The sequence below is a fragment of the Lonchura striata genome, chromosome 2 (assembly GCF_046129695.1).
Source record: "Lonchura striata isolate bLonStr1 chromosome 2, bLonStr1.mat, whole genome shotgun sequence".
NCBI classification, from domain to species: Eukaryota; Metazoa; Chordata; class Aves; order Passeriformes; family Estrildidae; genus Lonchura; species Lonchura striata.
This window is the reverse complement of record NC_134604.1, coordinates 107,053,660-107,067,389: the sequence shown is the minus strand read 5'-3', so window position 1 is coordinate 107,067,389 and position 13,730 is coordinate 107,053,660. Positions and strand designations below refer to the sequence as shown.

The 13,730-nt window shown below is 33.6% G+C and overlaps 1 protein-coding gene across 14 annotated transcripts in view; it reads left to right on the top strand.

Annotated features, from left to right (window-relative positions):
- Window positions 1–13,730, top strand: part of DMD (dystrophin) — a 1,151,138-nt gene that overhangs the window by 507,347 nt on the left and 630,061 nt on the right. For all 14 annotated transcript variants that reach the window (XM_077781657.1, XM_021553010.3, XM_021553014.3 and 11 more), the window contains 5 exons: window positions 919–1,074; window positions 3,459–3,629; window positions 5,549–5,731; window positions 7,289–7,423; window positions 8,179–8,328. In XM_077781657.1, the coding sequence (XP_077637783.1) occupies window positions 919–1,074; window positions 3,459–3,629; window positions 5,549–5,731; window positions 7,289–7,423; window positions 8,179–8,328 (795 nt within the window). The remainder of the gene's footprint in view (window positions 1–918; window positions 1,075–3,458; window positions 3,630–5,548; window positions 5,732–7,288; window positions 7,424–8,178; window positions 8,329–13,730) is intronic.

Sequence of the window (13,730 nt, the reverse complement as noted above, 5' to 3'; positions counted from 1 at the left end):
GGAGGCACAAATTGACTTTTTTTTTAAATGTATTTATAGTAGGATCACACCAGAAAATATAGAAAATAATATGTAACTAGCCTCTAAAGGCAACTGTTGAGCTTATGAGTATTGAATTTTTTTAAAAACTGTATAATCTGTGCCAAAAGATCTTATTTCTGTATCTGTTACTTGTGTGATTTACAAACTTTTCAGACTGTATGAAAAGAACTTGCAGGTATTGTGAGTTATATCCATTCTTTTTTCAATACACTTACAAGTTCCAGGATGGTATCCCAGCAGATTTTTAAAGCATCATGAAGTATTGGTACTTCCATCACAGGGTTTAAAAATTCTTCTTTCTGTCCCAACAGAGTGTGTAAGTGCAGTGAATCTTGTAATCCATGATGGGCCCTGTCTATATACCCAGTGGAATTTACAAATTCTGTAAATATTCTGGCAGGATGTGTAAATACTATGAAACACTACATACACAGTGATCTTACAGAGCTGAAAGTTCTCTCATACTTTCTCTTAGCCATTATTTAAATAGGAATTATAGTTATTTTTCACCATTATAAAGGAATGTTCTTTCAGAAATGTGAATAAAAGGTCTAGGTATTTCTTGTGCTTTCAACCAACAGCAGGGAAGCATTTGAAGAGATATATGTACTATAACATTATATATGTATATATTTATAGTGCATACATAACATTTAAAAATTACATAGTTTTATTTGGTACACAACAGCTTGCCACATTACAGCTGGTCATTCCTTTTAAATTTCTTTTCATAGATAAGTTTGTTGATTGTGCTCATTTGACTGGAGATCTGGACCCCAGACAAGTCAGAATCTCATGCAGACACATTTTCATAGGGATACTATATATGAAACTTTCTGTGAATTCTGCTTGCCTAAACTTCTGCTCTTTCTTTAGGCTTTAGTAAATGATATCCAGACAATCCAGCCCAGTCTGAACAGTGTTAATGAGACTGGGAAGAAAATGAAGAGTGAAGCAGAGCCAGAATTTGCTTCCAGAATAGAATCAGAGCTAAAGGATCTCAATGCTCAGTGGGACCACATTTGCCAACAGGTACCAAGTATCCTGCTGTGACTGGTTCTTTTTAAATTAAACATCAGGGTTTTCATTGGCAGAATTTTTCCTTCTATACATATGCAGTAGATATGAAACTGAATTTAGACATATTAATTCAACTAATATTATACAGAGTGTAATTTAGCCTATAGCAGTATATGTAAAGTATATTTATTTATAACAGAATATCTCACTATTTTTATAATAAAGATATATAATAATATATTAGATCTAACAGCAGTATAATTCATGGCTCCTGCCAAACTAGATTTCTGAAGGTGTTTAGGCATTTGCCAAAACAATCAAGTTCTGTACTTAGTTTTATGTTTTCTTGTACATTGTTCAAATTGCATGTCATTACTCTGGATGAAAAAAGGCATTAAAGCAGTGAAGGGTTCATAATTGAATAACTCAGAATTAAGAGGATGTACACATATGCATGTGTATAAATTACTCTCCAGTAGTCACACAGATTTGAGAGAATGGGACATAACAGGAAAGGGCAGTTCTTTTATTTTAGTTAAAGGGATTATTATTAAATAATTTTACAGAATTTGGAAGCTATTACTCTTCACTGGTGGCATTTGAATTCTTATTCTTCATGACAGTTCAAATATTTTTTTTTTCATGTTTTATTACCTTTAAATTTTTCCTACTTACTCTTTTTCTTGTCTACCTTTTTGATATGTATTTTTGTAAAAATGTTACCTTTTAATTAAATATAATATTCTCTAAACTTTTTATTATTCACTTTACATGTGAAAAATAGTCTACATTTTTTGAAAAACATAAAAAAAATGTTGATCTTTAAAATCTGTAAGATATGTCATTGATCCATGTCTTACAGACATTGTCTCTCCCTTTTCACTACCATGGAGTATTTAATTCCGTTTTGTTTTGTTTTGTTTTTTTTTTTTTTTTGTGATATTAATAAGCTGGATACCTTTGCACTTCTCTCGTAGAAATTTCACGTATTACCTTACAAGAAGTCTGTCACAGTTCTCTTCAGACTTCCCTGAAAATCTGTCTGTAATAATTCAATACGATACACAAATTATTCCATCCCAGTGGGCATTTCTAACACAACTTCTTCAGCACCAGCTATTAAAATACATGAATAGTAAATACAAAAATCAGTTTGGTTTGTAGAGGTTTCTTAAAAGACTTGGAAAAATCAGCTTGGGTTGATATCCATGCAGTTAATATGACTGTGAGAGCTGACAATTAGCAGTCATCATTTGCAATTTAGGTACTCTTTTCAGGTGTTAGGAGATTATCTTCTCTTCCGGTGCTGGGACTGAGGAAGAGACAATTTTGCAGAGCCACATTCAATTCTGCTTTTATAGGTGCTGGTTGTTGCTCTATTTTGTTCTACAAGTGTTAAAAAACATTTATGTAGAATAGCGTTTATGCTTAACAGCCAGTCCTCAAGGATGAGTAAAAAACCAAAAAATGTCAGAAATAAGATCAAATACTAAAAAACTAAAAAATACTAAAATACTAAAAAATATTACTGAAAATAATGTTTACTGAAACAGCACCACAGAGCAGAATACTGGAGCAATAAGTTCTGCAAGCCCGATTTTGAGAAATGGCACCACTACAACTTACTATTTTTGATGCAGACTTAATACTATTGAAAGATGGTAAATGCACAGTTGGGAACCATTTTGATAGGTTAATGCACAATGAATAGAATCAGAGAATGGTTTGGGATGGAGGTGATCTAAATTATTATCTAGTTCTATACATGGGCTGGATAATACAATTATATGACCCTCATTTAGTGATTGGCAGATGATTTAACAGTAGTATTTTTCTCTTTAATATAAATAGTTTCTTCCACTAGGAGATTGGGCTTTTTTCCTTACCAATTTTTAGGGTATTCACCTTTCTGAAATGTTCCTAAATTACTTAATCAACAGAAGAAAGATATGCATATTGCTTTATTCTCTATTGAGTTGCATTTGAACTAGTTAGAAGGTCATCTGACTTTATAGCTCAAGAGCCTTTAGTTTCATCCTTGAATGTATTTTCAAAATCTCCTGTGGTTATTCTTTCTACATTTCACATAAGATAATCCCTGGGAGATGTTCTTTTCCACAGCTGTCTTCTGATGACTTCAGCATATGGTGTAGATTTTTGTTCTAGTACCATTACAAACTCATTCTGCAGAGCCATGATTTGCTAAAAAGGATGTATACAAATGTAGTATTTTTTGATTGTTTGTTATTAATATCTACCTAATTACTAGTTAACATCTGCCTGATAACAACAATATTATTATTATAGGATTTAATTTGATTCTTCTCAGGCTAAAATGTTTTCAATTTGTACGGTATCTTTACTTCAAGTACTATGTAATCTTTTCTTTCTTAAAGGCCTATGCTAAGAAGGCTGCATTAAAAGGTGGTTTGGATAAGACAGTGAGTCTCAGAAAGGATTTGTCAGAGATGCATGAATGGATAACACAAGCTGAGGAAGAATATCTGGAAAGAGATTTTGAGTATAAAACACCTGATGAGCTACAGAAAGCTGTTGAGGAGCTGAAGGTAAAAGATAAACTGATTCCTTGAGCTGTGTTCAAACTTATTTTTCAATCTCTCATTGTAAAGAAAGTCTACTCTTTCTTTTATAAAAATGCCTTTTCAGATCTAGGTGGTTTAAAGCAATTTCTATTTGGAATATGCTAGAAGATATTTGATTTTCTTCAACACCACATTGCTTTTTTTTTTTTTTTTCCTATTTGCTTTATTGGCTATTGATTTGGATGTAGCTTCAATATTCTTTTAATTTAGGAATAATTCCTAAAATTTAGGCATTAGCAGCAGTAGAATGAAATCAGTTTTATGTCTTCTCTGCATTAGAATGAGCAGAAAAAAATAGGACATTTGGATTCATCTTGGTGTGTGCTATACATTAATATTATGTCTTAAACGTAGGAATATAGAAACAGCATGTTTTGATCTCAGTTAATAATGTTGCTTTCATGTGGGATGAACAGGGCCTTTGGACAAAATTACTAATTTGTGATACATGCTTGCATACACTCTTGCTAAACCACTGGATGTGGGCTTATTTCTTATTTCAAAGGTGAATTTTTTGGCTTGTGCTATTCAGGAAGCTAGAATATGACCTGATTGTCATCATATATATAGCTTTGGCAACCTATTGAACACTTTGTTTCAAATTATTCATTTTTCATGGTTTTTTTTCAGTGTTTGAGAGTTTCAGACCGTACAACTGACGATTTCTTTATTTACTGACACAAATAATTTGCTGCCAGTCAGAATACACATAATATAAGGAAATTTATGGAACAACTCAATTGTAAATGAGACAAATTAAATATCTGCTTTAGAGTTCTTTTTTAGTAATTAAATAGCAAAACCCAATTTTATACATTGCACTGAATATAGAAACAGCTAAAATGTATAGTTTTATATACAATCACCATTATGGATTCCTAGTAGATATCCTGTACCCAGATGAAGTACAGCTATGTTCAGACTGTGGCACCTTGACCTAAAAAATAGTTTGTCATGATGTCACAACAGAGAAAATCTGGACCAGAATTCTGTATTCATTTTGCAGCTCATTTCTTCCCACAGCTTGAGAAGAGGAAAGTCAAGAGCAACCTTGTAAACTTCCTTTACCAATGGCAGCCTGATCACAGTTATTCTGGTTCATGAACTTATAGACCCAGAGAGGGAAAAAAGTGTTGTCAGGAATATGGTTTTGATTTGATGTTTTTTGGGCAGGGAATTGTCATTGTAAATTGCTGTGAAGGCCCTTAGGCACTGATGTCACTTTTTATAGCATCACTATGTTTCCAGTTGTGGTATGATTCCAGTCATAGACACCAGAACACTCAGAGGAAACAGTACTAGGTATGAAAATCTTTCTCATGAGCCCACATAACAAGGGAGGGAGGGAGGAGCAAAAGTGTGGGATATACAATAGAGAAAAAATATTTTCTGTCTTTCTTTTTAAATGCAAGAAAATTATATTGACAAGAGGTATCTTTTTTTTTTTTTTTTTTTTTTTTTTTTTGGCCATTCTTGTGATTTTACCATTAAATCTGGATACATGAATTTGTAACACAACAGATTTTTTTTTCCTTTTTTGTTCATTTGTGGTTCATAAGTTATGATGCTAAAGGTGCTTGGAGCACTTCAGAGAGGGGGAAAAAAAGTACTGAAAGGTTCCATTATTCTGAGAGCTCCAGAGCACTAGATGGTTGTGAGATGTTAAATTGATTATTATGTATTGGCAATAAAATTGAACAAAAGTTTTTTAGATGCATTCAAGATTATTTCAGAAAGTCTGGGAATTAAATGTCTCCTGTTGCATTTTGTTTTGTTGTTGTGCTGTTTGTGTGTCTAGAATTGTGTCAGAGAATTCAGATAGTTACTAGAAATAACTTCCCTTCTTAAATCAGGACTACATCTTCCCTTTCTTTCCTTTCCAGAGAGCAAAGGAGGAAGCCCTGCAGAAAGAAGTGAAGGTGAAGCTTATTACAGATTCTGTGAATAACTTTATAGCAAAGGCTCCACCTGCAGCTCATGAGGCTTTGAAAAAGGAGCTGGATGTTCTAATTACCAGCTACCAGCAACTCTGCAGCAGGCTGAATGGAAAGTGGAAGACTTTGGAGGTTTGGTATCTTGTCAGTCTTGTATTTATAGCCCTCCTAGCTGCAGGAAGTAAGGTGGAGGGCACAGCTTTATTATCAAATAGGATGGTGGATAGCCCAGGGCTAGCCTCACTTTCTCAGCCATGTATTAAATACCCCACGCTATGAGCTACACACAAAGTTATTTTGAGATATCTGCTGGAGAATTGCATTGCAAGAGAAGACTGGGACACGGTTCTTAGGTCAGAGACAGCAATGGCTGCTCCAGGTTCTTATCCCTTCTGAGATCAAGCCAGAATCTGGCTTTGTAGCAGCTCTGTGATGTTCCCTTCATCAGCTCCTCTAGGCTTCTCTATTCCATGGCTAAGGATTTGGGCTGAGTGGCCCTGGAGCTGGTGAGGTGATATTATCTCAGCATGGGAACAGCATGGGCTCTGCTGACAAATTGAATATTTCTCATGCATTTTGAGTTGACTCTACCATTTTTGCCAACTCCTTTGCAGATTCTTGCTGTGGGACTATTTTAATACTATATAGTATTAGGTATCATTTTTTGTTGTTAATGTTGCAAGAGCAACATTAAATTAAAAAAATAAATTTTGTTTGTGAATAATTTGCAAGAGCTTACCTCATACAGGAAGATAATGTACCAGAGTAAAATTTATCTTGTCTAAATTTTACTGTGGAAAATTAGGTGTGTGGTCTAAACTGGTAATCTTTATTTACCCTGATAATTGATGATGTGTTGTTACATTTTAACATCCCTCTATAACCCTCATTTGGTGTGAGCAAAGTTCAGTGAGATGAATTGCATCTGGGAAGCTTGATCTGCCAGAGTGTAATGCATTTCAATAACATTATTTTAACTTGTACCAACAAAAAAAAAAAAAAAAAGGAACAAAAAAGGTTATTTATGGATCATTTAAATGTTTTGTGTATAAAATGCCATTTTTATCTGCTTATTTAAGTATCTTCAGGCACTGTATAAATAAAATATTAGATAATAATTTAATTTCAGGAGAATAAGAACATTTCACAACATTATCTTTAGTACTCTAGCACATAAAAGGTCTATAAATTGCACTAAATGTGGTTTAGAATTATTTCCATAAAGATTTCAGTCTGAATTCTTTAAAACTGACATTTTATGGACCTGTAATTTAAGTAATTAATATACAGAAGATATAAGGAATCTAAGTGCATTTTTATAATAAAGACATAAATTTCTAACATGGGTCTTTAAAAATTCTGCTCACTTTTATATTTATATAAGAAAACTTTACAGAAACCATATAAAATTGATAATACATGAAAATGAAGATTCAAGTTGTGTTTTGCAGAAGAGTTCACTTATTCATATTATCTTTTGTGGTTTTTCTCCATTAAATCAAAATGATGTTTTTCTTTTATATTAATTTGGATCAGATGAGTGCTGGCAAATAAAATCAACTGTATCTTCCCATAAGCTTCAGCTATCAGCCATGTTGCTTTGGGGAAGAGGCATGAATGTTTTCAGTATTTTAATGACTAAAAATTTCCTGTGAAATTTTCAATCTAAATAAACCTTTTCTTCATCAGGAGGTATGGGCATGTTGGCGAGAATTATTGTCATATTTGGATGCAGAAAATAAATGGCTGAATGAGATTGAAATGAAACTCAAAGCAACTGAAAATGTCCAGGGAGGTGCAGAAGAGATTTCTGAGTGTTTAGATGTAAGTGCTGACTTAAATAATAACCACATCATATGTGTTGATAAATAGTAAATTTCATGTCATTCTAAACAAATTATGAATTAACATTAACCATGAACAAGGTGCAGAATATTTCAAAAGTTTTAAGTTCTTACTAGATTCAACAAATGAGGTTTTGATTTCAAATCCACCTAAATCAAGCAATAATTAAATGTGTTGTGCTGGATGTCACAGACAGTACTGGTAATGATAAAATAAACATTTGTAAAAAAAAATACCTCACTTCAGTCAGTCAAAAAAATGTTGACTGCTTCAGAGAAGGCAAGTTTTCATCATAGCAGTGCAACTTTGTTTATTATTCTTTAATTTTTATCATAGAGCTTTTAAAATTTGTATAAATTAAATGCTTATAGTGTATCAAAGCATGAAATACTTCATTGATAATCCATTTTTGCTGTAGAATTATTTACATACTCAAGCAGGTTTTTTATATTAAGATACAAGTACTTTCACTGAACTCTTTAGGCATAGTCCACATCTTTGAAATTAAGCAGTAAATTTATTGCTATATGAAAAATCATTGTGCTTCATAATACGCAGTACAAGACATTAGTTATCAAGGCATGGAACATAAGTATTTCATCTTTTTTTCTCTACTTTTATTGTATATGAAACGTGAAATTTCTTTCTTATATTTTTAAGGCAAATTCGGATTGCTTTGTAGAATCTTATTTTTAAAAATGGAAAAATAAACCACTTTTTTTGACTTTTTTTAGTCTTTGGAACGTTTAATGAGACATCCAGAAGATAATCGCAACCAGATTCGGGAACTGGCTCAGACTTTGACAGATGGTGGGATCTTGGATGAATTAATCAATGAGAAACTTGAGAAGTTCAATAGTCGGTGGGAAGAACTCCAGCAGGAGGTACAGTTAATGATCGTCTCGTTAAATAGAGGACAGTCTAACACCATTTAAAAAATAAAAGAGTTATTTTGTTAGTACAGTTCCTAAACAGGTCACAAACACAATTTTGCATTAGGAGTGGTTTCATGAGTGTGGTGGGTTAACTCCAATAGGCAGCAAAGGACCACAAGACTCCACATCTCCTGGTACTTTGGTGGAGATTATAAAAAAGGTAAAAGTGAGAAATCTCATGGATTGAGATTAGGATGATTTTTTAAGGGAATGAAAAAAGGGGTAAAAGCTAGTGATGGAGAAGAATTTACCTCCAGGAGACTAATGTTCAAACAGTCCCCATGCAATGACATTTTTGAAATTCTTTTCCCCATCTCTTTTTGTTGTTGAGCATGGCCCTGTGTGGTGCTCAGGTCAGCTGTGTCCTCTCAAAGCCCAGCCTGCTTGCTGGAAGGGGCAGAGTGAGAAAGAGAAGACCTGGGTGCTGTGGAAGCCCTGCTCAGCAATGGTGAAACATCCCTGTGTTATCAATGCTGTTTTGGACACCAGTACAAACCTCTGAACCATACAGCCTGCTGTGGAGAAAATTAACTCAGTCCCAGACAAAACCAGTAAAATGGGTAACCCCAAAATTTCCAAATTGGAGTGACCTTCTAGTGGATTTAATCTTTATTTGCATATTTAAGATGTTTTCTCTAACAAAACTCTCAGCGGAAGCAAATTATTTTAAAACTAATCAAGAGTAATAGCTGTTACAGGTAAAATGTTTACTCAACAATAAATAAGTGTATTTTTACAAATGAAGGGCTTAAAAAGACACTTCAGTATAGAAATGTGTAATACAAGGAGAGCCAAATGCAGCAATATACTATAAATATCATCCCAGTACTTTGGTGAAGATCAGAAAGAATTATTAGAGAAAAACCCATCAAAGGATGTAGACAGCCCCTTTATGACTGTAACCAGAACATACTTGAAGATAAGCTATGAATACTGTCAAAAATTACTCAGTTACAATGATATAAATGATGCACAAGTGCAGATTTTTGGAAAGCAGCTGTATTAAAAGGATGAAAATCTACCATGAAAATGAAAAAAAAAATATTTTGTGGTGCTAGAATATACTAGCTTTTGAAAACAGTGGAAGTAAAAACACCACAATAAAAATTCTAAGAGGGTGCTCGGCTGTTCTGAGAATAAACTTGAGGGATGGTGAGGGATAGAGCCTGGTGGTAGTTCTGGTGCAGCACAGGTATTGACATAAATCTGTGTAGCTGGACAGTGTCTGAAAAGTAAATATAAACTTCTGTATACCTTCTCTTTCTGTAGCCCTTATTATTTTTTTTTTTCCATCTCACTTCTGTTTGAAAGCAGAGACACTTTCTGGAATTCTACTTCTTGGTATTTGTTATGTTTTTACTGACTAGAAGACTAGGAATATGCAGAAGGCTTCCAGGGTGTGAGAACAACACTTTCAAGTAGTCTTTTTGTGATAGTTGAATACTATTCAGTCATCACTCATAGATATTAAATCAAAATTCATAAATCTCAAGAGATTTAGTGTCAAAAGCACATAATGAAGATGTTGTGTGAAATTCTGAGAATAATTTTGATGAGTATATAGGCAAAATATATAGAAAGGTATTCACTGATCTCCAGTTTCTTTCAAAGAAAAAAAATTGGGGTGGATGTTTTCTTTAAAGTCTTCTTTGAAAGCTGGATCAGATATTGAGTAGTTAAATACTAACAGTCAGATCTGAACATGAAGTTGAAAAACATGGGGGTTTTCTTTCATAGATTCCTGATACTGAATTTTCTGTGCTGTTTGTGTAGTCCCTTGAAATTCAGGCAGCATTTTCCTTGTATAAAAATATATTGCGGACACATAACACAAATCAGCTCATGTTCAAGGTCACTTCTTCAGACAGGCTAATTGGCAGTCCTAAAGTGGTGGAGTTACTTGTATTTATTTGAATAATTTTGCGGGTAATTACCAAGACAATAAGCTCATGTGGGCAGAAACTGATATGTGGAATATTTATTCACTACTAATAGAGCAACTGAACCAACCCACTTCTATATGAATGATGCTGCAAGACAATGCAGCTTTGCTGCTGAGATGGAGATTCATTTTTAAAGGCAGATAATGGTTTCATGTTTGTGTGCCTTATCTTCTTCAGTTAACAAAGAGTGAGTGTGTTTAGTTTGCTTTTGAACATTTGGGGCTGACTGATAGCAAGGCATACCCTATCCTTACTTTTCAAGGACTGATTCACTTACAACTCTATATATGGGATTTAAGAAACACTGAAGAATTTGAAGCTAATATTGCAAGCACCTATCAATGCTTAAAGTGATTTACATCCTGTCCAGCAAGCTTCAGAAATGCCTATCAGATGTTCATGAGTGTTCTTGCAAAAAACTCTACAAAATGTTATTGCTCACATGGGCTTTACACTAGACTGAATTGTTATTCTTTGGTCTTGTCTCTTAATTCATTTTAGGACTCTCCTGAAGATTATCTTTGGTTTCTTTCAAAGAGTATACATTCATCATTTGACATAATTTTTCTGTTTTGCTGTCTTCTCCAGAGGAGAAAGACTATTTCATACACCATGTCCACATAATTGCTTTGAAGGCTGCTAAGAGGGCTACTTTTACAAGTTCTGAGGCATTATCTGCTGGCAGTGATAACATAAAGAGATAGAAAAGTCTTCTTTGGTATAGTTTCCTGTTTTGGAATTCAGTTGATCAAAGCTGAATATCACTTAATGGCTGGGAGGTAAAATATTTGTAGCCATTTACTCAATAAGCACATTGGGTAATATTCCTAGAACTTGCTGAAATTTTTTTTCTGGGTTGGAGGGTATTAAAAATTCATGGGTCCAAAAGTAATGTTTTGACTTTTTTAAAAAAGGTGTTTCTAATTAACATCTAGGCACAAACATTAATCCACTCTGAGATTAAGTGCAGATTAACATGTTTGGAATTTGATGCAAGGGGTACAGAGGAGTTGTGACATACCTCAGCCAAAACCATTATATTACCAAGAGTCAGGCTAAATTTTAAAGAATTTTAAACAAGTTAGGAAGAAATTTTAAAGTTTCCTAACTTTTTAACTTTTCCTGTGGCAACATTTCTCAATAACACAAGAGTCTGAGACAAAAAAAAAACCAAACCACCCAGCTTACTAAGATTTCTGCCTTTCTTAACAGACCCTTTTCTATGAGCTGGAACTTCTAAGATAATTAATGAATTTATTTCTGCATTTTAAATAAATATACCCTATAGTAAATGCGCTATAATTTTCAAAAGATTTTGTTCTGTTATTCTTCAACAGCCCAACTACTTTGTACTGCCTCAGCAACATTATTTGGTTTTAACCTTAAAACTCTAACTGGTATCTTAGTAACTGCATGTGTGACTGATGTCATCAAATAGGTGAAATGCATTATTTAAGCAAAAAATGGCAATGTCTATAAAAATAACATTATAACATTCAACATCCAAAAATTAACTATGGCCTTTCCATTACAACTGCATTTTTTATGGATACTATGCAATGTTGCTATTTCCTGCATTTACCATTGACCTTTGGTAAATTTTAAATAGTTTTATACAGGACATCATATCATAAAAAGTGTCATGTTTATAATCAAAACACTTAAAATCTATAGAGACTTAAATAAAAAGTGTATTCCATTTTTTTTTTCATTTCTCTTTCATTCTGATAGTGCCTAACAGCAGATTTTTTTCTTTGAATTAGTTTTCCTTGACAGCTGTCAATATTTTGCTGGCTCAGAAATAATTAAACTGTTGTTTATTTTCCTGAGACTTTCTATTTAGCAATTAAATGTCAGCCACTACTCTTTAGAGCCCAAAGCCTTCAGCTTTATTGACTATAATCTGATAGCAAAGCTGGAGCTTCTTGTTATATTCTCAAACCCATTTGTACACTACAGTGTTATGCTATCTATTTTTTTTCCCACAATGGAATAGAAAACCCATAATATTTCAGGAAAAAAACAAACAGATGAACCACACAGAACGTCATAAATCAAAATATTTTAATATCATAAATATTTAAATCTTCAGCTCTGAACTCTCATATGTCTTTAAAAAGTAAGCCTACATAGATTTTCACACAGGCAGTTGTGAGTTGGAAGGACAAATTTGAAACTCAGGTTCACAGATGTAAGTGTATAGAAGAACTGCTTTTTGTAAAGCATTCTAATGCTTGTGCCCACCCTCAACTCTTTTCTACTGAAAGAGAAGAAGGTGCCTCGTCAATATTGTGTCATTCCCCTTGGTTGAATTTATTCAATATTCTTCAATGCCAGTGGCAGTACCAGGGACCTACTTAGTGAAAAAGATTAGATCTTTGAATCAGCTGTTGTGTCCTGGAGAAATATGTTACATTACATGAGTGTATCATACCTTTCATAAGATTACTGTACACATTTTCAATCCATTTCTGGTGGGAATTCAAGGAGGTCAGGTATGAGCTTGGCTTTAAATGAACATGCAAGGCAGGGTCAGTTTCCAGTAAGCAATATAGACAAAAAATATTAAAGTGGCACCCACTTATATCTTGAGAAAATCACCACAATTCTGAAGGTACTATTTCCCAAAATTCAGCTGTGTGTCTCTTCTCCCATTACCAAAATAATTCCTCTCCTTTACTGTTTCATTCATGTCTTGGTCTGACATCATCCATTCATTCACTTAAACTATTCACAACTTTGGGAAAAGATGTACTTTCAGCTCATTTGGAGGAGGCAAAATGTCACACAAGTTCTCAGGGTGCAATAAAATTCCCTCTGAGGACAGCAAATGGGGAATTTTTTGTCTATGTGTGTGTTGGGTGCACATAACCACATCAAAAGCATGAATATATATTTATCTGCTTTATATTTGCTTGAAATACAAGTGTAAAATTCAGTTAGACTCAGGCGAGGATTTGCTGTAATTTTTTCTTAAGCTTATCTGCTATAATCTTTGATCAATGAGTTTGGGAATCTTTTATTTTTTCCAGATGTATTCTAAAATGGGATTTTGATATACACAGTTTCTGATGATATCAGCACAAAGATGATGATTTTTCAGTCACCACTTATTCTTTGTAGGATTTTAAGTCTTTGGGAGTTTGCATGCATTCTGCAACTTCATTGCATGAATGCACTCTGCTTCCGAGGCTGGCAGCAAATGTATCTCTATTTTTAAAAATGCCTTATTTCAAATAGAGCTAGCATGGGGACAGCATTTAACAGAGGTTCAAAGCTTCAGGTGTTGCTATAAAGCTAGCTCATCAGATAGATATAACACTAAATTTGTGTCCAGTATTTTGAATTCTCCAGAAAGTGCAGACACTTATTTAGATGACTCATAAGAATGGAACTTAATAGGAGTCT